This window comes from Astatotilapia calliptera, chromosome 11, assembly GCF_900246225.1.
Source record: "Astatotilapia calliptera chromosome 11, fAstCal1.2, whole genome shotgun sequence".
NCBI classification, from domain to species: Eukaryota; Metazoa; Chordata; class Actinopteri; order Cichliformes; family Cichlidae; genus Astatotilapia; species Astatotilapia calliptera.
In genome coordinates, this window is record NC_039312.1 from 33,709,224 (window position 1) to 33,732,497 (window position 23,274).

Sequence of the window (23,274 nt, forward strand, 5' to 3'; positions counted from 1 at the left end):
TTGGCTCTTTTTCCATCAGAATTATTGTCTAAAGACGAGGGAAGATGCCCAACGGATTTACTTTACCACATTGACCATCCCAGCCTTACCGTAATGGTCTATTTGATTCACCTTTTATTGTTTTTCTTCCAAATGCAATGAGAATGTGTTTTGGTCTCGATCTGATTCACGATTACAGGCAAACAATCTGAATTTAAAAAAAAAAACGCACAACAGCTGAACTTTTCATGTTTTATTGAACATACCAAGAAATCCTTTACAGCACAGGCTGAGAAAAGTAAAAATTTGAGTTTCTTAAAATTTCAAACCTCATTTAAAAGTAACAACCTCCACCTGACATTCCCTGTTTAAACACTTCTGTAAAAAAAGAAAGAAAAGAAAAGACTTGTAACAATTATTTTTTACATACGCAGGTGCTGGGATCTAACTAAACATAAGATATACATCACTACATCAAAACACAGTAATAATTCGTATATTATCAGTAAGTTATTAGTAAGAATGTGTGTAAATCGCTGATATTTCGTGAACAGAGTCAGGCTGTTAATGCCACAGGCTGTACAGTGACTTCCTCCAGCATAGGTTTGTAGAGCTCTGGGTCGTCAGTGCTCTAAAAGAGAAAAATAATATTTGTGAAGTGTAAACTCCCTCCAGTCACAAACACGACTGTGCACACTTTGATGACATTTTCATGCAGGAATACACAAAGGAATCAACATTTAAGGTGACATTAAAAATAAAGTGCAATTACAATTTATTTTATTGTTATTAAAACAATAGCTCCGGAGTCAGCCGACAGGTATCGACAGGCGAAGCAGAATGCGGATCGGGCAGTGGCTGAAGCAAAAACTCGGGTGTTGGAGGAGTTCGGAGAGGCCATGGAAAAAGACTTTCGGACTGCCTCGAAGAGATTCTGGCAAACCGTCAGGCGTCTCAGGAGGGGAAAGCGGTGCTCTACCTGCACTGTGTATAGTGCTGGCAGAGCGCTGCTGACGTCGACTGAGAAAATTGTCAGGCGGTGGAAGGAATACTTCGAGGACCTCTTTAATCCCACTGACACAGCTTCCGAGGAGGGAGCAGAGTCTGGGGATGAGGGGAATGACCCGCCACTCTCCGGGGGCGAGGTCACTGAGGCAGTTAAACAGCTCCTTGGTGGCAGAGCCCCTGGTGTTGATGAGGTCCGCCCCGAGTTCCTGAAGGCTCTGGACGTTGTAGGGCTGTCCTGGTTGACACGCCTCTACAATGTTGTGTGGAGATCAGGGGCAGTACCCCTGGACTGGCAGACCGGGGTGATGGTCCCCATCTTTAAGAAGGGAGACCGGAGAGTGTGTTCCAACTACAGGGGGATCACGCTCCTCAGCCTCCCTGGGAAAGTCTATGCCAGGGTGCTGGAAAGGAGAGTTCGTCCGCTAGTCGAACCTCAGATACAAGAGGAACAATGCGGTTTTCGTCCTGGTCGCGGAACACTGGACCAGCTCTTTATCCTCTCGAGGATACTTGAGGGTGCATGGGAGTTTGCCCAACCAGTCTACATGTGTTTTGTGGACTTGGAGAAGGCATTCGACCATGTCCCTCGGGGTGTCCTGTGGGAGGTGTTGCGGGAGTATGGGGTGTCTGGCCCATTGTTACGGGCCATTCGATCCCTATACAACCGTTGCAAGAGCTTGGTTCGCATTGCCGGCAATAAGTCGGACTCGTTCCCGGTGGGTGATGGGCTCCGCCAGGGTTGCCCTTTGTAAACAGTTCTGTTCATAATTTTTATGGACAGGATTTCTAGGCGCAGCCAAGTGGCGGAGGGCTTTCACTCATCTCTGATTTTTGCGGATGATGTGGTTCTGTTGGCTTCATCGGGTGAGGGCCTCCAGCTTGCACTGGAACGCTTCGCAGCCAAGTGTGAAGCAGCGGGAATGAGGAGCAGCACCTCCAAATCTGAGGCTATGGTTCTCAGCCGGGAAAGGGTGGAGTGCCCACTCCAGGTCGGGGATGAGTTCCTGCCCCAAATGGAGGAGTTCAAGTATCTCGGGGTCTTGTTCGCGAGTGATGGGAGAAGGGAGCCGGAGATCGACAGACGGATTGGGGCTGCGGCTGCAGTGATGCGGATGCTGCACCGGTCCGTCGTGGTGAAGAGGGAGCTGAGTGTAAAAGCGAAGCTCTCAATTTACCAGTCGATCTATGTCCCTACCCTCACCTATGGCCACGAGCTGTGGGCAGTGACCGAAAGAACGAGATCGCGGATACAAGCGGCAGAAATGAGCTTCCTCCGAAGGGTGGCTGGTCTCTCCCTTAGAGATAGGGTGAGACGTTCGGCCATCCAGGAGGGGCTCAGAGTAGAGCAGCTGCTGCTCCACATCGAAAGGAGCCAGCTGAGGTGGTTCGGGCATCTGACAAGGATGCCTCCTGGGTGCCTCCTGGGTGAGGTGTTTCAGGCATGTCTAGGGTTGCCAACTCCCTGAAAAATAAATAAGGGACACCTCGTGGCCAGGGCCGGGCGACCCAGTTGTCTTCACCCTTCCCAGTGTGGTGAATTTTCTAGCTCTTTTTTTGTGTGTGAAATTATTTTTTTAACCATTTGACTTGAATTTGATTTAAGTAGATGTTTATTCTTTGTGATATGAACACATGTGAAACAAATGATCATTTAGCCATTTATTTTTAGCTCAAAATGACAACATTAACACAATAAAACAGGTCTCCTTCTTAAACAGAAGCCTGTCATGCTTAACTTTTGAGAATATAAGTAAATCTTTCTTTAAAAGAACTCTGTCCTGCTTAACTTAAAATAATAGAAAACAATAGAAAGAAAAACATTCTTGTAACAGTGCACATTTAGTGCATTTAGTACAATTGGCTTCAGCTGAGGTATTATTTCAGCTTTTCTAATGCTAATCAGCTGCTCCTGTTTGTAAACCCGCTTGTTCCCATGATTACGCATCTTAACTCATCATCATTATTCATCTATGTATTACTTTTATGTATTAGTCATCTATTTGTTGTAATCATCTATCCTTGCAGTTGTTTATTACACAAAATAAATTATATTATCACACTTCTGGCCACATAGCGCTGATATTCACTGCACATGCCCATATTAACTTTTTCCAGCCAGGTGTTTTCCTTTTCCCATTCTTCCCTTTCTCTGAGGGGAACAAACATTGCTGCTCTAATGCTGGGCTTACACTGTGCGGTTTTAGGCCCATTTTGAGCCGATTTTTGAGTGATCTTCATCGTGCATCGTGTAGTATACGTGGGGTAACGAGAAGCGATTAACACCTCACGACCAGCTCCCGATCATCAATCGCTCGTGAGGGTCTCATCACAGCCGCTCACACTGCTCGCGCGCAAACACGTAAACGTTGGTGTAAAAGATGGAGCAGCACGGCTGTGCAGCGTGTGATCTGGACACAAGCGATGGAGGCACAACTTGTAGAACTTTTCAAAGCTCATCTGAGCCTTTTCGATGTGGCATCACAAAATTATCACGACCACAACAACCGTGAAAATAGTTGGATTTACATTGCTGCTCAATCACAGCTGCCCGATCAATGTTTTTCATTAGCAATTTAGCAAAGTTGATGGTGGTGGTGGTGTGTCTGTGTGAGTGTAATGCTGGGCTCACACTGTGCGATTTTTGGCCCATTTTGAACCGATTTTTGAGTCGTGCGACCGATTTGGCGATCGGCCCGATTTTGGCCTTCATCGTGCATCGTGTAGTATACGTGGGGTAACGAGAAGCGATTAACACCTCACGACCAGCTCCCGATCATCAATCGCTTGGTCGTGAGGGTGTCACCGCAGTTTGTCACACTGCGCACGCGCAAACACAAATGTCAGCGAAAAAGACGGAGCAGCACGGCTGTGCAGCGTGTGATCTGGACACAAGCGATGGAGGCACAACTTGTAGAACTTTGGAAAGCTCATCCGAGCCTTTTCGATGTGGCCTCACAAAATTATCACGACCACAACAACCATGAAAATAGTTGGATTTACATTGCTGCTCAACCACAGCTGCCTGATCAATGTTTTTCATTAGCAATTTAGCAAAGTTGATGGTGGTGGTGTGTCTGTGTGAGTGTAAGACAGAGGGAGAGCGCGACAGATTTTCTGTTATAACCTTCATGTTATGGAGGCACAGTGTGAGCACTCAGGTCGCATCAGAGCATCGGGCCGTATAGTGTGAGACCTGCATCGTGACCTACCAACTTCTAACCCCTGCGAGTCAATCGTGCAGTTTGAGCAGGAGCTGAATAACGCGACTGAAAAAATCGCACAGTGTCTGCCCAGCTTTAGGTGTACTGTCGTCCGAGACTTGCACCGCAGTGTCGGCGTTTGTTTCCCTGTTGGCCATGCTTCTTGTTGTGGTCATCTGTTGTCTTCCGGTATTTTCTCCGTAAGCGACCTTTCCTCGACCAATGAGATGAGCGGTAATCTGAATCGTCATACTCGAATTGTCATAAGTGTGCTGTCAGCTCATTGGTCACAAAGCAGGAGAGGGGCTGGGAATTATGTTTTCAAACAAAGCGTTAATTCCATTAACATTTATAGACTACTTTTGATTCTCACTGTATTACGGGACAAAGTGCGTCCCTTATTAGCTCAATACGGGACGTGTACTTTTGTTTCGAAATACGGGACGATTCCGTTTTTTAAGGGACGGTTGGCAACCCTAGGCATGTCCCACCGGGAGGAGGCCCCGGGGCAGACCCAGGAAATGCTGGATAGATTATATCTCTCAGCTGGCCTTGTAACGCCTTGGTGTTCCCCCGGATAAGCTTGAGGAGGTGGCTGGGTGGAGGAGGTGGCTGGGGAGAGGGAGATCTGGGTCTCTCTGCTTAGGCTGCAGCCCCCGCGACACGGCCTCGGATAAAGCGGATGAAGATGGATGGATGGATGGATCTTATTAAAACAAATTTTGGTAAGCTGTTGTTTTTCAAACTAACATAAAGTTGGGCACAGCTGTTCAAACTTCCTCTGGTCTATCTTTTTATTAGTCCCAACAGTTCTTCTTCCTCATGGCTCTCTCTCTCTCTCTCTGCAGCAGTTCCACCACCAAGCTCTGATTCACACAGTCTCTCCCTAAAATCTGCAGCCTGAACTCTGGACTTGCTGTCCTGGGCCGGTCCATGTGGGAGCCAGACGTGGGACTGACTGAGCTTCATGCCTTAAAGTCATGATGGGCTGTTGTTTTGTTTTATGTTGTCATCCTGCTCTCTGTCTGTACATCAGATATAAACTTTAACTGACTCACTCAAACTGGTAGAGAGCATGAGAACACTGCACAGACTCACTGTTACCTGGTTTCACTGATATTCAGACAAAACAAACAGAATTCCTGCAAGAACACTTCATGTGTTCAGCCAACATCTTCTACTATTTAACATGTTTATCAGAATGTGCTTGAACCATTGTGTTGTCCATTATCTACCTTGTTTTGTCCTTTTTCTTTGTTACTCAGAGCCTCGATTCCCAGGACAGCAGAGCTTATCACAACACAGAGCTCCAGAACAGACAAGGTGATCATCACAGCACTGATGCTTCTCAGGAGCATCTGATGGGACACAAACAACAGTGTTTCATCTAAAGTCTCAAAATGTTATATACTGCAGTATATAAGATAGTATCATATAGTGTATATGTGCGATTTTTCTTTCTGCTTTCCCTAACTTACCACCAGCACTGCTCGGCCCTCCAAGCATTTCTCCTGAAGGAGTTTTTCGTCTAAAGATGGAGGCCTTATTGTTTTCCTTCCATACCCGTAATCATTGTAGCCATTGTAACCATTGTAGCCATTGTAGCCATTGTAGCAATCATAGTTCCAACGAAAGCCAATGTCTTCTAAATAAACGCCGTACAGTGCACTGCCTGTCAGGGTAAAAGCACCTCCAGCCAGATTCAGAATCACAGTAAGGATGACCTGAAAAACAAAAATGACCAGTTAATGTACAAGAAAATATCCAAACCATAAATGACACTTAGTGCATTCTTAGACTAAAGTATCATAGCCTCTGTGAGTACACATGTTTACGTAGTCATGTCTGGATTCCTCATTAATCTAAATGTTGGTTTCTGTCTAGTTGCTGCTTTAGGATATGATGGTTGTGAATTTGGGTTTAGGGTTTCTGTTTTTGGTTTGTTAATGTTATTCTTCACTTCAGATTAATGAAGTATCTGATTCTGATGATTCTTCAGATTTGGAATCTCTGTCGTAGATGTCATGGTCCGGAATCTGGTGAGTCCATGTTTATGTTTTGTGTTTATCAATTTTTAGTTTTCTGATTTTTTTGTTATTTTCTTCCAGTGTTTAGGTGTTCACTGTGCTCCCTTGTGTTCATGTCTTTTTACTTTGACGGTCCCTTGTCTCATGTCTGTGTCCCTAGCATTGTCTCCCCTTAGGCTACATCCACACTAGCCCGGATAGATTTGAAAATGGCGTTTTCATCTGAAAACTCTCTGCGTCCACACTAGCGCTTTCAGTCATTTTCACAGAATTGTGCGTCCACATTGAAACGGCCCAAAACGCTTACGTTCCAGTCCTGCGCAAAAGCGAGTGAATTTGCGCAAATTAAAGAATTTGAATAAAAGCTATCTGGAGCACGTACAAACTGATGTTAATCTTTTTTTAGGGCTGTCAAAATTGAGACAAATCAAAACAGCTGCTGAATAATGCACTCCGCTATCTTTGTTTAATTGGTCACATGACTGCATCACATGACTAAAATGCATCATCGTTTTAGAAAGTCTGCGTTTTCAAACATCCACACTGCAATGGGACAGCTCTGTTTGGAAATATATGCGATTTCGAGAGCGCTTTCAAAACGCTTTGGTGCAGTTGTGGATAGTTGTGGACTTTGCTGTTATTCTTTGTGATTTTTTTTAAATGTTTTTGGATTGTTTGTTCTTTTTTTTTTATCTGGCAGCTGACACAGTCTCTCAGAGGATGGGATTTTTCTTTTTAAGGGGGGTGACAGGAGGAGAGAAGCTGCAGAGACACATAATAAAACTGCAACTCTGCTTCCTGGTCCCAAGTCTAGATAATCACATTTGTGGAGGGGGGTTCACTAATTTGGCCAGATTTCTAAAAAATGAGAGCTTCTTCGACGTGAATTATAATTGTACAGAAGTTACGTTTAAACTTAGGCAGCAGTTTTTTAACCTTAGCCAGCTAATCTGCCTCTTTTTCATTTTCCTCTTCCTTTATTCTTCTTGACATAATGAAATATAGAAACAGAACGAGTTCTGGATCACATCCCCTATTCAGTGTAATCTCTCAGGAAATCTATTGTGACTGTTGTCTTCATGAATGCTCAATCATCCAGGTAAGGAAATCCCAGAAAGCTGGTTCAGTGGGAGAAACGTTTGGTCACTCATCCATCCTCTTCAGTCTCATTTGCATACTTACTGAAACTAGCACCACTGATGAACAATGGGCTGTGAGGTCAGTTTCTTGACCATTAGTATGCAAATTGTCACGACCGCTGATCTACAACTACTGATCAAAGACCATTGATCAGTGGCCATGAGTACCATTGAATATGAAAAGTTGCAGGTTAGCCTTCTTAGACTGTAAGATTTCCATCAGTAACGAGAGACATTTAAATATTGATGTGTACCGTAAAACCACGCATACAGATCAGTATTTAAGGTTTGACTCTCACCATCCAGTGGAGCACAATCTGGGTATCACCAGTGCGCTACAACACAGAATGAACACCATCCCCACAGACAAAGTGGTCAGGGAAGCAGAAGAACATCACATCAAGAAGGCCCTGAGTTAATGTGGTTATCCCAGCTGGACATTTGTGTTACGGCCTCTGGCCTTCCTCTATGGAAATCAAAGTGTTCCAGGACTCACGGGGGATTGGCTGGCCCGGACCTATGCCCGCCCCACCTTCATGCAGGTCAGAGCGTGCCAGACCACTCACACCATTGGCTGCTGAGGGAGCCTTGAGTACGACAGACCAATGACACAGCTGCTTGCAATTATGACACAGCTGCCTGCAATCACCTGAGAAGATAAAAGGCTGAGGATGCTTCATTCGTGGAGGGACTTGTTGACTCGAACAGACTGTGTAGATTGTCCCTCCTTTTGCCTTCATTTGAGCCTTTGTTTTGAGTTGCCTCCTGTGAGATGTTTAGATGAGTAGTGTTCTACTGGTGTTATTGGTGTTACTTGAGTTGTTTGTTATGTTTGTTTAAAATCACTCTATTGCCTAGTGAGTTGTTTCACTAACGGGTCAAAGGAGCTTGCAAAGAAAAGCGTCTGGACTTCTTTAAGTTGCTTGAAGACGTTTCACCTCTCATCTGAGAAGCTTCTTCAGTTCTAAGGTCAAATGGTGGAGAGTCCCAGATATAAACCTAGTGGGAGTGACCCCCCACAGAGGGACAAAAGGACCCCCTGATGATCCTCTAATCACCTGAGCCAAGGTGTGAAACTGGGTGTGGGTCCCAATCAGCCAGAGTTTCGGGTGTGTTCATTGTGAAACCTGGCCCCACCTTGTCATGCGAATTCCTGAGGTCAGATGGCCCAGGATGTGAGTGGGCGTTAAGGCGTCTGGGAGGGATCTCAAAACTGGATTATAGATGGCAGAGAGTTGGTGTCGTAAACCCCGCCTCTGTTCAAAGATGGTCGCTCACAGTGGACATAGATGGCTTCTTTCACTCCTCTTTCAAACCATCTGTCCTCTCTGTCCAAAATGTGAACATTGGCATCCTCGAAAGAGTGTCCTTTATCCTTAAGATGCAGATGGACTGCTGAGTCTTGTCCTGTGGAGGTGGCTCTTCTGTGTTGTGCCATGCGCTTGTGAAGTGGCTGTTTGGTCTCTCTGATGTAGAGGTCTGAGCATTCCTCGCTGCACTGTACAGCAAACACCACGTTGTTAAGTTTGTGTTTTGGCATTTTGTCTTTCGGGTGAACCAGTTTCTGTCTGAGTGTGTTGCTGGGTCTGAAATACACTGGGATGTCATGCTTGGAGAAAACTCTCCTGAGTTTTTCTGATACACCGGCTACATAGGGGATGACAATGTTGTTGCGTCTGTCCTTCTTATCCTCCTTCGCTGGTGTCTGGTCTTCTTTTCTGTGCCTCTCACTAACGGTTTTCAGTTGTGTTAATAAACCTCGTGTGTTTCTTTTTATCTAACCTCCTGGTCTCTGGGCTCATTTATGTTACATCCGCTGTCGCCTAGCAGCGCCGGGTCATAACAATTTGTCAAAGCTGGGAAGGCTCCTAAAGAAAGCTCCAACTGATCCAGGAGGGAAGGACAAGTGCTGCCTAAGTGAAAACCCTTTGTGTTCCTGTATGTGTCATGAGCATCGGAACAATTAAGACTCATTTTTTCTAAACACCGTGTCTCTGTGGCTTTTAAAACCCTGAACATGCGCCGCCAAAAATTGGGGAATCAGGGAAACCAAACAACCTTTGGAGAAATGGATGGCACCACACAGAAGAGCTACCTCATCAGGCCAGGACTCTGCAGTCTATTCACACCTACAGGCCAGTGGACAATCTTTCCATGATGAGGATGTAACATCCTGATTGTTGTTTGTAATATAAACTGTTTCAAGATGCAGTGCGAAAAGTTGGAGGTGGGGTCAGGAGTGGGAAATCATTTTTATCAAAGTATTTTATTTGCTAAAAATAATTTAGCAATTATATGTAGACTAGAGGGGTGTTAAGCCCTCTCTCCGCAAACTTCCCTCCAGTATTTATGTAAGTGTGTGTATGCTGTAGGACATACTGTACATGTTTAATATATTTATCATGAATGCAAATAAGAATAAGACATGACAACAAAAAGTCCTTTAGAGATCATATGAAAATGTTTTACAGCTGAAATACTCACCAAACATGGACTTGGATACTTCTCAGACAAAATGCACATAATACCGAAGATGATGAACTAGACAAAAGACAAAATAAATAAATACATAAATAAAGTTCACATCCATCTTTTTACTGAGTGCAACAGAGAAAACAGAGGGGTCTTTATGGACATTTTATCCCCTCTTCTTGCAGGATATGTTGTAAATAAACTTTTCGCCATGAGAGAACAATTGTACAGTTTAAGGAGGTTGGAAAGACTATATAATTTGTTTGTTTACAAAAACAAATTGTATGGTTTGTTTGTGTAAACTGGTATTTTGAACTATAACCAATTTTTATGTAACCTAGCAAAACTATGGTAAATGACCTGTATTTGTATAGTGCCTTACTAGTCCCTAAGGACCCTAAAGCGCTTTACACAACCAGTCATCCACCCATTCACACACACATTCACACACTGGTGATGGCAGCTACATTGTAGCCACAGCCACCCTGGGGCGCACTGACAGAGGCGAGGCTGCCGGACACTGGCGCCACCGGGCCCTCTGACCACCACCCGTAGACAACGGGTGAAGTGTCTTGCCCAAGGACACAACGACCGAGACTGTCCAAGCTGGGGCTCGAACCGGCAACCTTCCGATTACAAGGCGAACTCCCAACTCTTGAGCCACTATGAACTGGTGCGTGTAAATGTGCACTGGTGTCATCACACTTAGATAGATCTTGGACAAAACTTGGCAATTAAGCTTTCTGTCACATATTTAGGAAAGATATGTTTGACCCCCAAAATGATCTTCTCGTAAAGATTACTCAGTTGATTCCTATTCCATTACTGTGACAGGTTTGGTTTACATGGCCCTTTGTTGGCATTTCATTTCTCATCTTGTGTATCCAGTATGACCTGATGTGAAATGGAAAAACAAATCTGGTCATCTTTTTTTTCGTAACCAAATCTCACTAACAAGGGAGCAACACAGGTGACCAATTTATGACAAACAGACAACCACACACTCTCATTTCCACTCCTAAGGACAATTTAGAATTACAAGTTAACATGAAACACATCTTTGGGCTGTGGAGGAAACCGGATCACCCAGAAATAACTCGCACACAACTGACACCCAGTCCAGAACCTTGTTGCTATCAGGCAACAATAACAACCACTGTGCTGCTTATTAGACAATGTATGTATGCACATATATATATACGGTTCAATATCAATACGAATATCGTTGCACCCCTAATATATATATATATATATATATATTAGGGGTGCAGCGATATTCGTATCGATATTGAACCGTTCGATACAGTGCTTTCAGTTCGGTACGCATATGTATCGAACAATACAAAATTTGTAATTTATTTTATCAACTTTCCTTCTGACGATGCTGTCTGTGTTGAGCGCTCAGTGAATCTGCGTTCGACTACTCCGCCTAGGGTCGACAGTGCAGCCTAGGCGGAGTAGTCGAACGCAGATTCACTGAGCGCTCAACACAGACAGCATCGTCAGAAGGAAGAGCGCAGGGCAAGCTAGCGAGACAGAAGTTAAGCTCTTCTTACAACATGGACCTCCCCCACCCTCATTCAGATCTGGCGTTTGGAATTATTTTGGTTTTAATGTGACGTATGACCCTGAAGGTAAGCGAGTCATGGACTAAAGTAAAACAGTATGTTGGATGTGCCATGCAATGCTGAATTACATGGGTGAGAACTAGTGTGTTAGCGCAGTTAGCTCGTTAACGTGTTGGCCGTCTAGCCCCACGCACGGGGCGATCGGCGGTAGCTCGTTAACGGAGATTTGCCGTGTTGTGGCGTTAAGGTCATTTCAACGAGATTAACCTGACAGCACTAGTGGGAACACAACGAATATGACTGCACATTTACGCCGACATCATCCTAGTGCAAAGACAAGTGGAAGCAGAAAAAAAACAAGCAAGCATGCTACTATCTTTAGCCGAGTCATTTAGACAGCTGTTTAATATGCTGCTGAGAATATAGCCCGGAAGAAGCGGATAGTATAGCTTTTATTTTGGAAAGAGACATTTCTCTGTAATAAACTCTCTTTTCCAAAGATGAGTGATTCCTCAATCAGATACAGGGCTTGCAATATCGCTAGCCCGACGTCCCGAAGCTAGCGATTTTTTCAGTCGGGCTACCAAAATCTTTCTCTTCCCTGCCCGTCGGGCTATTGTAGGAAGGAAAATATATGTCAATGCTTTTGCATTCTTTCAGAAATGTAGCTGGGTAATTATGTCATTGGCATCGGTGAGCCACTGTCAATATGTGACATATTGAAGTCGCGTTTGAATTTGCGCTTGTTTTTTTGCTTTCACTTTGCAATGGCGCGAACTGTGTATAGAGAGCGACAGCACTGATCTGTGAGTGATGATAATTTGTGCACCAATTCCTCTGACATCATCTTATTAATTGTTAGCTTACTATGCAAACATGACAAGTGAAATCTCCCGCAGCAAGCTTAAACATGTGAGAGGTTGATCACGCAGAGAATCGCTGAGCTTATGTGAGTGCGCGTGTAAAAGCAGCAGGATATATATTTGACTATAACCTGGATGACTGAGAACCTTCACAGACAGATATATATTTTAGTTCTGCTGAGCCAAATAAGACCGGTCAGGGTGAAGAAGTGACAGCCAAAGAAAAGCTTACCACAAAACGGAGAAGTTATGACAAATCAGACTATAAGGCAAAAATAAAGTGCAGCTTTATGGTTTCATGGACAAAAGAATTTCTGTGGCTGCAATATGATCAGATAAATAACCAGGGCTGCACATAAGTGGTCCGCAGGTGCGTATTCGCTGTCAAAATAAAAAACACGCACAAGGGTTAGGGTTAAATTTAAAAACTGTACTTTTGAGTTAAAATATATATTTATAATTTTAATAAATGACAAATTAAAAAGGCATGAACATTTTTTTTGTATCGAAAAAATATCGAACTGTGACACCAAAGTATCGAACCGAACCGAACCGTGAATTTTGTGTATCGTTGCACCCCTAATGTATATATATATATATATATATATATATATATATATATATATATATATATATATATATATATTCATTCATTCCATCATTATTTCCTTACCAATGCACCCAACCAAAATGGAAAGCCTAAGTAGTGTATGTAAAGGGAGGTCCAAGCGTTATAGAGTATAAGTCCAAATCCAATGTTGAGCAGCCCGATCATTATCTGCAGCGTCTGTGAAAAATGAAGTACAGTATGAACAGTGAACATTGTGCACTTTAAGAAAAAACTACAAATTAAAAAATAGGCATAATATAAAATGTGATGTGTAGATGGTTGTAGCTCACCCCCAGCACTGTCTGAGAAGCTCTGTTGAGACTTCTCAGGTGCTGAGACACAGTGCAGCACACTGGAATGTAGCAAAGGTTCTTGAAGATCTGACGCAGAGGAGGCCAAGGACTTTGGGGGTCAAGGGTCAGAGTGAATTCAGTGAACACAGTGACCCCATCAGCCTTGGACACAGTCACTGACATCCTGTCTTGAGATCCTGGAGACTGAGAGACAAGAAAAAAACTGAAATAAGAATCAGATTAAAGTCTTAGTGGAAAAACAATTAAACCCACACACCTCACTTCCCTTCACTTTCCACCAAAGGAGCTTTAAAAAGAATTTTAAAAGTAATCTTTTAATTAATTAAACCGACTTGATGCTGGGACACTGTCACATCACTGCACGCTCTCAAGTTGGCTTTAACAGGTGACACGGGTTCTTCATATGGATAACACTGTGCTGATACTAGTTTACAAGAATGTTTTACATGGAAAGGCAACCTCCAGGTGCTGAAAATGGAATCCCGCAGTGATGTACCCAGTCCCTTTACTGTGTCAGCTACAACAGCAGGTCACGTGTCATAAACTTCTATGTTAAAATTTTCACTTCACAGCAGAAAAAAGTTTGTCGTGTGCTACAAAAATGACTTTGGTCTCTATAGATAATTTCTGGCATAATAATAATAACAATTATATTCATAATAAAAGTGTGATGGTCTGTAGTAGGGTGACTCCATGTTTCGGTTTTTGTTTATTCAATGTTCTGGGTTTTTCATGATTTGTTTTTTTGTATTTTCTGTTCCTTAGTTTTTCTTTAGCACTGCTGTGATTTCCTTTAGGTTTTGTCTCTGTGCCTCCCTTGTGTTCCTTCTGTTGTGTCTTATTTTCCTGGTTCGATGTTTGTGTTATTTCCTGTTTTACTTTGACAGTCCCATGTCCAATGTCAGTGTGTCTAATTTTCTTCCCCTTGTCTTGTTATGTCTAATTAATCCCAGCTGTGTTTCCCTCCTACATCCCATTCCCTCATTATTCCCTTGTATATTTAAACCCTGTGTGTTCCTTTGCCTTTTGTCCTGTTGTACCTCCTCATGTGTGTAAGTCTCCCTGTGTTTCTGGTTTGGAGTTTTAGTTCTAGTTTTCTAGAACTAAAACTAGAGTCCTGTGTTTGCATCCCCTTCCTGCCTGCCTCTGCCTCACATGACAAAAAGTTGTCATTATAAATTTTTTAATCTTTCATTTCTGCTGAATTGTTTCTACTTCCTCCCTCAGTTGTTACATGAAAAATCTCTTTCTCAATAATCGTTGCCACATTTATATCAACAAAGCTAAATAAAAGAAACCTTTTCTATTTAATGCAACACATTTCAAAAACTCCAGAAATGTAGTTAAATCCACAGTTTTAGCAGATAAATGTGCAGCACATAGTGATGTCAGCACTATGCCCCAGCTTTATTTACTGCACGCTCTTGTTCAAGGAACAAAGAAGTCATGTTTTTGTGTTGTTTTCCACCCATAACCCGAAACCCCTGTACCAATCGATAAATATATGTACTATATTTTATATTTATTATTAGACTTCTTACTGTATAAGTTGTATTTTTGTCTTCCAGAAATCATAAAATCAGTTTCAACTTGATGTGTTTTCTGATGTTGTTAAAACTTACAACATGGAGATAAATGAACAACGATTAGATTAAACCACATTTTTTACATAAATACACAACTCTTAATTAGTCTGAATTACAAGCTGAATCAAACATGAAAGACTTACCTGTTAGTGAAGAACAAAAACTTAAACACCTCCGTTTGAAAAGCAAACAAGTCTGATCAAGTAAGCGGTACACTGGAAAGAGGAAACCAAGAGCTGGCCAAACCTGTTACCAATAGCACCTCCTCTTTATGCTCTCGGTTGTGAGAAAGGTGAGCATAAAAAATATGATGTATAAGGTAACACCTGCAGAAAAGGTAGCAGTGACATGAGAGGAGCCACAAGTTTATGTTCAGTTCATGTCAAGAGTTAAAGAAATATTTTCAGCAAACATGCCAAACTTGAACTTCAAACATTTGAAATAAACTTGATCAGCAACTTTATAATAAATATTTTTGTTATATTCCCTCTATGGTGTCAGTACACTATTAGGGCTTATACAGAGTCAGACTGATACACACAGTAGCTTGTTTACATGTTGACTTCTTCTCTTTATTAACATAACACAGAAGTTACACACACACATAACTGGGCGTGGTGCCCCCTACTGTTGATAGCTTGTACAGCATACCATAAATCTTGGTTCATACATAATATCTCAAACCCAAAATACAGGCAGTTGACTGGTGATGAGCGTGACGTTTATTTACAGAAGTGGCAGTGACAGAACAGGCAGTGAGGAATGACAGATGACTGGAGAAACCTAAACTGGGAGAACTAAATGACAAACCTGAGAGCAAAAGAAACAGGGTGCGGGGCAGAGAGCCGCAGACAGAGGAACTGAACACAGATGAACCAGCAACAGGCAGGAGAACACACAGGGCTTAAATACACACAGCAGTAATCAGGGGACGAGAGACAGGAGGGCAACACACCTGTGAGAAATCAGAGCTGACGGGACAGGGGAAACGTAAAGTGAACACACTCACATGAGACGGGGACCTTCAGAATAAAACCGAAACTCAGACACCGAGAACCAGACAAGACACTGAACTAAACAGACAGATTCACAAACAGACCGTGTGACACCATAGACAGACAGAACACAGAAGTGGGACCAGGGCAGGCACAGCACACAAACCTAACAAATGGCAAATTATAAAAGAATATATACTCAGAATAAACAAAAGCATAAAGAAACACAAAACACTGAGTCTGCAGACTCAGGACCATGACAATGTGACCGTGGCACATGACGTTTCCACACTCCTTGTGCTCCCACATTCACCTTGTATGACACTGGCCCAGTCTTCTCCAGTACGACACCGTGCGTCCACTTGTCCTCTCCCTTCCTATAGTCACACACACTAGGACAGGCTCGCCAACAGTGAACCATCTGTCCCTGGAGTGTTGCTGTCGACGCACTGCTCCGACCACACTGGGCTTCAGAAAATCCAGCCGAGAGCGCAGCTTGCGTCCAATGAACAAGATAGCTGGCGTTTCTCTAGTCATTGCATGGGGAGTGTTGCGATATGTCAAGAGGAACGCATCAAGGTGCTGCTGCACAGGTGCTGTACCCCTGGAAGCTTTCAATGCATGCTTGAATGTATGCACAAAACGCTCAGCAAAACCATTAGTGGCAGGATGGTATGGCACGGAGTGGATGTGTTTGACTCCATTAGCTTTCAGGAACACCCTGAATTCCTCAAAACAGAACTGCGGTCCATTATCACTCACCAGGACGTGAGGGATGCCATGGCGACTAAAGAGACCCTGTAGCACTTGTATTGTTTTACCAGCTGTGGTGCCATCCATAATATGCACCTCAGGCCACTTGGAATATGCGTCTACCACCACCAGGTACATGTGACCTTCGAATGGACCCGCAAAATCCACATGGATCCGTTCCCACGGACAGGAAGGCTACAGCCAAGGGTGCAAAGGTGCTAACCCAGGCTCTTTTTGCACACGCTGACAAGAGTAGCAGGCTTTAGCTTGAAGCTCAATTTGTGACTCAATGCCAGGCCACCAAACATAGCTGCGAGCTAAGTTCTTCATCCTTACTATCCCTGGATGTGCTGTGTGGAGCTCTTCAGGACACGAGAGCGCAGCTTAGGTGGCACAACCACCCTTACGCCCCACATGAGGTATCCCTGCTGTATTGTGAGTTCTTGCAGCAGATAAGGTGACAGGTCTTGATCTGTGTCCTTTGCTGCTGGGAAACGTCCAGTTGTTACCATTTTCAGGACACGAGACAAAGTCACATCAGACACAGTGTCACATCTGATCTCTGTAACACTGACCGGTAATGTGTCCAGTTGAGATGCGTAGAATACCTCAACCGCTCCCGGTTTCTCTTTTTGTGCAAGGGGCAGAGGTAAACGTGACAGACCGTCAGCATTGGCATGATGTGCACCCTTCCGGTACTGCAAGGTTCAAATTCAAATTCAAATTTTTATTTGCCACGTACACAGTCATACACAGTACGATATGCAGTGAAATGCTTAGACAACTGCTCGTGACCTAAAGAGAAAAAAAAAAAAGAAAAAAGGGCTATGAATAAGATAGGAAATAAATATGAAAAATTAAAGTGTAAATTTAACTAGGAAGGAATAAAATATAAAAAATTAAGGTTAAAAATGAAATAACTATACAACACAAATTAGAATGAAGGGTAAATTTAACTGGGAAAGAATAAGATAAAATATATAAATTAAAGTTGAAAATAAAATAACTGTACAACAAAATACACAATACACAGTATAGAACTATATAAGAATGTATGAGGAAATATAAATAAATAAATATATGCACACACACACACACACACACACACAATAACAGCAGCTGTACAAGTATTAACTGGAAATGAGGAATATAGTGACCAGTGTTGTGCAATCCACATTATGTCTTGTGCAGTGCAAATATGCTTAAAGTGATTTAAGTGATAACAATGTCCAGAATGTCCAGTGTGTGTGTAAGAACTATATGTGTGGGTCAGTACTGTGTGGTGGTGTGATTGAGAGACCGTATCGCCTGCGGGAAGAAGCTCCTCCTCAGTCTCTCTGTGTTGGTCTTCAGGGAGCGGAATCGCTTTCCTGACCTCAGCAGAGAGAACATTCTGTTGTTGGGATGGCTGAGGTCCTTCACGATCTTCCTGGCCTTGGTCCAGCACCGCCTGCTGTAGATTGAGTGCAGGTCAGGGAGCTCGGAGCGGATGGTGCGCTCAGCTGACCGCACAACCCTCTGTAGAGCTCGTCTGTCCTGCATGGTGCTGTTCCCGAACCAGGTTAAGATGTTTCCCGTCAGGATGCTCTCTATGGTGCACGAGTAAAAGTTCCTGAGCACCTTGGAGGGCAGTTGGAAGTCTCTCAAGCGTCTGAGGTGGTAGAGACGCTGTCGGGCCTTTTTCACCACGGTGTTGATGTGACAGGACCATGACAGGTCCTGCGTGATGTGAACTCCGAGGTATTTGAAGCTGTCCACTCTCTCCACTGGGCACTCGTTGATGACGGGGGTCTGGTAGTTCCTCTCCTGCTTAGTGCTGAAGTCCACTATCAGCTCCTTTGTCTTACTGACGTTTAGAAGGAGGTTGTTCCTCTGGCACCAGTTCTCCAGATTCTTAATCTCCTTCAGGTAGGCCGTCTCGTTGTCATCAGAGATCAGGCCCACCACGACGGTGTCGTCAGCAAACTTGATGATGGTGGTGGAGCTGGTAGTGGCCATGCAGTCATATGTGTACAGAGAGTACAGCAGGGGGCTCAGAACACACCCCTGGGGGGCTCCAGTGCTGAGAGTGGTGGAGGCTGAGACATGTCCGCCCATCCTTACTGCCTGTGGTCTGCCAGTTAGGAAGTTGGAGATCCACTGACACATAGATGAGCTGAGTCCCAGATGCTCCAGCTTGGTGGTGAGTGTGGAGGGAATTATGGTGTTAAATGCAGAGCTGTAGTCTATGAAGAGCATTTTAACATAATTCCCCCTTCTAGTGTCCAAGTGAGTGAGTGATGTGTGGAGGAGATGAGAGATGGCATCGTCTGTGGAACGATTTGGACGGTAAGCGAACTGTAGTGGGTCCAGTGTGTCTGGTAGTGAAGAAATGATGAAGTCTCTGACCAGGCGTTCAAAGCACTTCATCACTACTGAGGTGAGGGCTACAGGGCGATAGTCATTGAGAGAAGCAGGGTGGGGTTTCTTCGGGACAGGAACAATGATGGACTCTTTGAAGCATGTGGGGATAACCGACTGAGATAAAGAGATGTTGAATATCTCAGTGAACACAGGAGCTAGCTGGTATGCGCAGTCTCTTAGGATACGACCTGGGATGCCGTCTGGTCCTGCTGCTTTCCTGGTGTTCACTCTCTTGAAGGCTCTCCTAACTTCATGCTCGGAGATGACGAGCACGTTTCCGGTGCTGGCAGTAAGGTGTAATTATGTGCTGACAGAAGGAGCACCCAACGCTGCATCCGCACAGCTGCCATTGACCTTGTGTGTACCTTTCACTGGACTCAGAATGGAGGTCAGTGGGCGATGATCAGTGAGCAAGGTGAACTTGTTACCATGGAGATACTGGAGAAACTTGCACACTCCAAAAACAATTGCCAACGCCTCCCTCTCGATCTGAGCATAGTTTCGTTCTGCTTTACTGAGAGTTCGTGAAGCATAAGAAATTGGCCGTTCGTGGCCATCTGGCTTGACATGTGAGAGCACGGCTCCAACTCCATATGGTGAAGTGTCACACGCCAAACAGAGGCAGTTAAGGATTGTAGTGGGTGAGTATTTCTTGTGAGGCCAGACGTTCTTTAGCTTTTTGGAAAGCTGACTCACAGGCTGATGTCCACTGCCATTTCTTCTCTTTACTGAGCAGCTAATTCAGCGGCTTCAGGACCGTAGCTAAATCAGGTATGAAACGTCCGTAATAGTTGAGCATTCCAGGAAAGGATGTTACTGGCTGACATCATCTGGTGCTGGAGCTTCCATAACAGCACGCACCTTTTCTGGTGATTTGTGTAACCCTGCCGCATCAATTATGTGGCCCAGGTATTCCACTGATTCCTGGAAAAACAGGCACTTCTCCTGTTTGAGATGCAGGCCATAGTCCTCCAGCCTGCTTAAAACTGCCTCAAGGGTTCTCAGGTGTGTCTGTTTGTCAGGACCACTGACGAGGATGTCATCCAGATAACAATGGGTGTATGGCAGGCCGAGAAGCACTTGATTCATAGCCTTCTGAAACAATGCAGGTGATGACGCTACTACAAAAGGTAAGCGATTGAAACAGAAAAGCCCCATTTGAGTCGAAATAGTCAACAGCTTCTTAGACTCCTCTTCTACCTCCATCTGTAGATAGGCATTTGCTAAGTCTTGCTTACTGAAATGCTGACCCCCTGCTAGAGAAGCAAACAGGTCCTCAATGCGTCGAAGTGGGTACTTATCCACACCGAGCTGCGAATTAAGAGTGACCTCGAAATCGCCACAGAGTCTCACTGAGCCATGCTTTTTGTTGACAGGGACCACGGGCGTAGCCCAATCACTATGCTCCACTGGTGTGATCACCCCAAGCTCAGTCAGGCGTTTCAGTTCTGCCTCCACCTGAGGGCGGAGGGCATAAGGCACGTTGCGTGGTGGACAGAATTTGGGGACACTATCAGGCCTAAGAGTCAATCTGGCTTTAATTCCCTTCATTGTGCCCAGCTCCTTAGAGAAAAGGGCCGAGTGTTTCTTTAACACAGCCTCCAGATTGCCATATCCACTTTGCTCTCTGGCATGAACCATCTTTAAGTCTTTCCAGTTCAGCCTGAGTACTCTCAACCACTCCCTACCAAACAGTGGTGGAGCATCCCCCTTTACCACGTACAAGGGTAGTGTTGCACACTGCTTATTCAGTTCAACTTATTCAGCATACTTTTGTATTGTTCCCATGGGATCAAAGATACAGCAGCCCCTATATCCATCTCCATTTTCTTCCCGTTAACTACAGGAATTAGGGAGATACGTGAATATTTCTCTTTTGGAGACAAAGAATACAGCTCAAACTCACTATCAGTGTCGGGTCTGGTTCCTTCACTTTCACTCTCCTCTGCAGCAACATGATGAACTCTCCTCTTTTTGTCTTTTCCTCTGTTTTTAACTGCATTGCCTTTCAGCTCAGGTTTTCCCTCTTTCGCTTTCCTGTTCCAATCTTGGCTGCTTCTGGCTCTACCTTTACACATGCATTTCGTGTGGCCCTTCCTCCCACACTGGTGACAGTCACGGTCTTTGTACCAGCAGTCATCATCAGTATGATTCATTTTCCCGCAGCGGTGGCATTTATGACCTTTTTGTGACAGCACCGCATTCAATGCTCAAAACGTTCAATATATGTTGCCCATTGCTCACCAACATCATCAAAGGGGTCAATCTGCCCAATCATTCCAGCCATGATGTATCCGCTGTCCACAGCCAACACTGTCGATTCTGACTCGTCGGAGAAAAAGCAGCTAGCTGCATCCACAGCTCCGATGCTAATTCACCACGCGATCGTCCATTTTCCGTCCAAACTCAGCCACGCAGTCAAAACATGCTCAGTAGACGGCCAAGTCTTCCAGACGTCACAACTCGTCGCCAATTTATGTTATATTCCCTCTATGGTGTCAATACACTATTAGGGCTTATACAGAGTCAGACTGATACACACGGTAGCTTGTTTACATGTTGACTTCTTATTATTATTATTAACATAACACAGAAGTTACACACACACACATAACTGGGCGTGGTGCCCCCTACTGGCGATAGCTTGTACAGCACACCATTAATCTTGGTTCATACATAACAATTTTATAACAATTAATTAATTGGGACAATCAGTCAAACATAATTAAAAGAATCACCTGTTAACAAACTTGGTGCGTTTGCTGCACAGTTTGGAAAACGTAAACAGGAAAGAAATACAACAGCACTCTCTGGTTGTCACTGCGACACTCTTACACCTTTATTGTACAATTACAAGAACAAAGGTTATGAGCTGTGTCCACTTCTCCACAGGCAACTAGTGATGGGAATAACAGCGTTAGAAGTAACGGTGTTACTAATGCCGTTACTTTTTTCAGTAAGGAGAATACTGTAGACTCTCGCTCACGCTTGCCTGGGATAAAGTAGATAAGAGGGGACCATCTCTAGTGGAAAGTTACTGAGACACTGTTGTTTAGACTAGAATGAGAGAGCTTCTGTAATAAAACTGTTAGGGGCACACCACCATTTTGAGATCCGCGGCACCGTGTCATGCAGGACGCATCTCCCTTCTAGTAATTGTGTAAGAAAATAAAGTGTGAAATGGTGTACTGAGCAGCTCTTCCATTGGATGCCTTTAAGAAATCAAAAGAACTCAGTGAAGTGTTGATATTTAACAGTAACTAATTACTATCTCTATCGTTACAATGTCGTTACCGTTACCAACAAGAAAATGCGGCGCGGTCACGTTACTATTTTTCAGCAAACAGACAGTTAACCTGAGTAGCGAAAGACCGCGAGGGTTTGAAAACGATGTGCCGGGAGTTTGCTCTTCTCGTCGGATCACATATTTGAAGTTTGAACAGCTACATTCTCGCCTGAAAATATGTTATAGGTTTATTTTGTGACCCAGAAAGAGTAATAAGAGTAATATTAAAACTAAGTAGCTGCAGTAATAGTAGCCATTGTTGGAAACTGGAATTGGCTGGGCCAATCTGGGATATGGTTTTTCATTTTTGTTGTCCGGGTGAAAAATCGGGAGAAATTCGGGAGAATGGTGACTCTGGGAGATTTTCGGAGGGGCACTGAAATTCGGGATTCCCCCAGAAAAATCGGGAGTGTTGGCATGTATGAGTGGAAGTCACTGAGTGACTGCTGTTCACTGGAGGAAATTTCTTCAACGCTGTTCTACACAATGTGGGTGCATATATTGTATAGGGCTATCTACTGCTACACATATCATGTACAGAATTATGCTGTGATATCTACACCAACATTTTCGCAACAGGTCCATTAAGGTCCTGTAAGTTGTGAGGTGTGGCTTCCATGAATTGGAATTATTTGGCCCGTAAATCCCACAGATGCTCGACTGGTTTGAGATCTGGAGAATTTGGAGGCCAAGCCAACATCTCAAAGTCATTTTTGTGTGGCAAACCATCCCTCAACCATTTCTGCTTTGTGGCAGGGTGCTTTATTCTGCTAAAAGTGGCCACAACCACCAGGGAGCACCGTTTCTATGAAAGAGTGTACATGGTCTGGGGCTTGGGTAAGTGGTCTGTGTCAAAGTATCATCAACATGGATGGCAAGGCCCAAAACATAACACTACACCCACAGCATTGCTTTCTTCCCATAGTGCATCCTGGTCCTACATGTTCCCCAGGTAAGCACACGCACCTGGCCATCCATGTGATGTAAAAGAAAATGTGAAGATTATCTGGTTCCACCTGATTAGTACTCTAAGCGACCGGCGTGAGTAATGGCCTTTTGTCAAACTCACTC

The 23,274-nt window shown here is 44.0% G+C and overlaps 2 protein-coding genes across 2 annotated transcripts; both read right to left on the minus strand.

Moving 5' to 3' along the window:
- Positions 1-217: 217 nt before the first annotated feature.
- LOC113032024 (uncharacterized) lies at positions 218-15,022 on the minus strand. The gene is made up of 7 exons (XM_026184660.1): positions 14,910-15,022; positions 13,157-13,363; positions 12,930-13,043; positions 9,838-9,894; positions 5,666-5,911; positions 5,423-5,545; positions 218-610 (listed from the first exon to the last, which is right to left on the minus strand). The coding sequence occupies exons 2-7, from the start codon at positions 13,340-13,342 to the stop codon at positions 536-538; spliced, it is 801 nt and encodes a 266-aa protein (XP_026040445.1). The 5' UTR covers positions 13,343-13,363; positions 14,910-15,022; the 3' UTR covers positions 218-535.
- Positions 15,023-16,070: 1,048 nt separating this feature from the next.
- LOC113032848 (uncharacterized protein K02A2.6-like) lies at positions 16,071-17,026 on the minus strand. Its single transcript, XM_026185999.1, is given in 2 exon segments — positions 16,071-16,879; positions 16,882-17,026. Coding segments are annotated over 2 exon segments (954 nt in total).
- Positions 17,027-23,274: the final 6,248 nt, after the last annotated feature.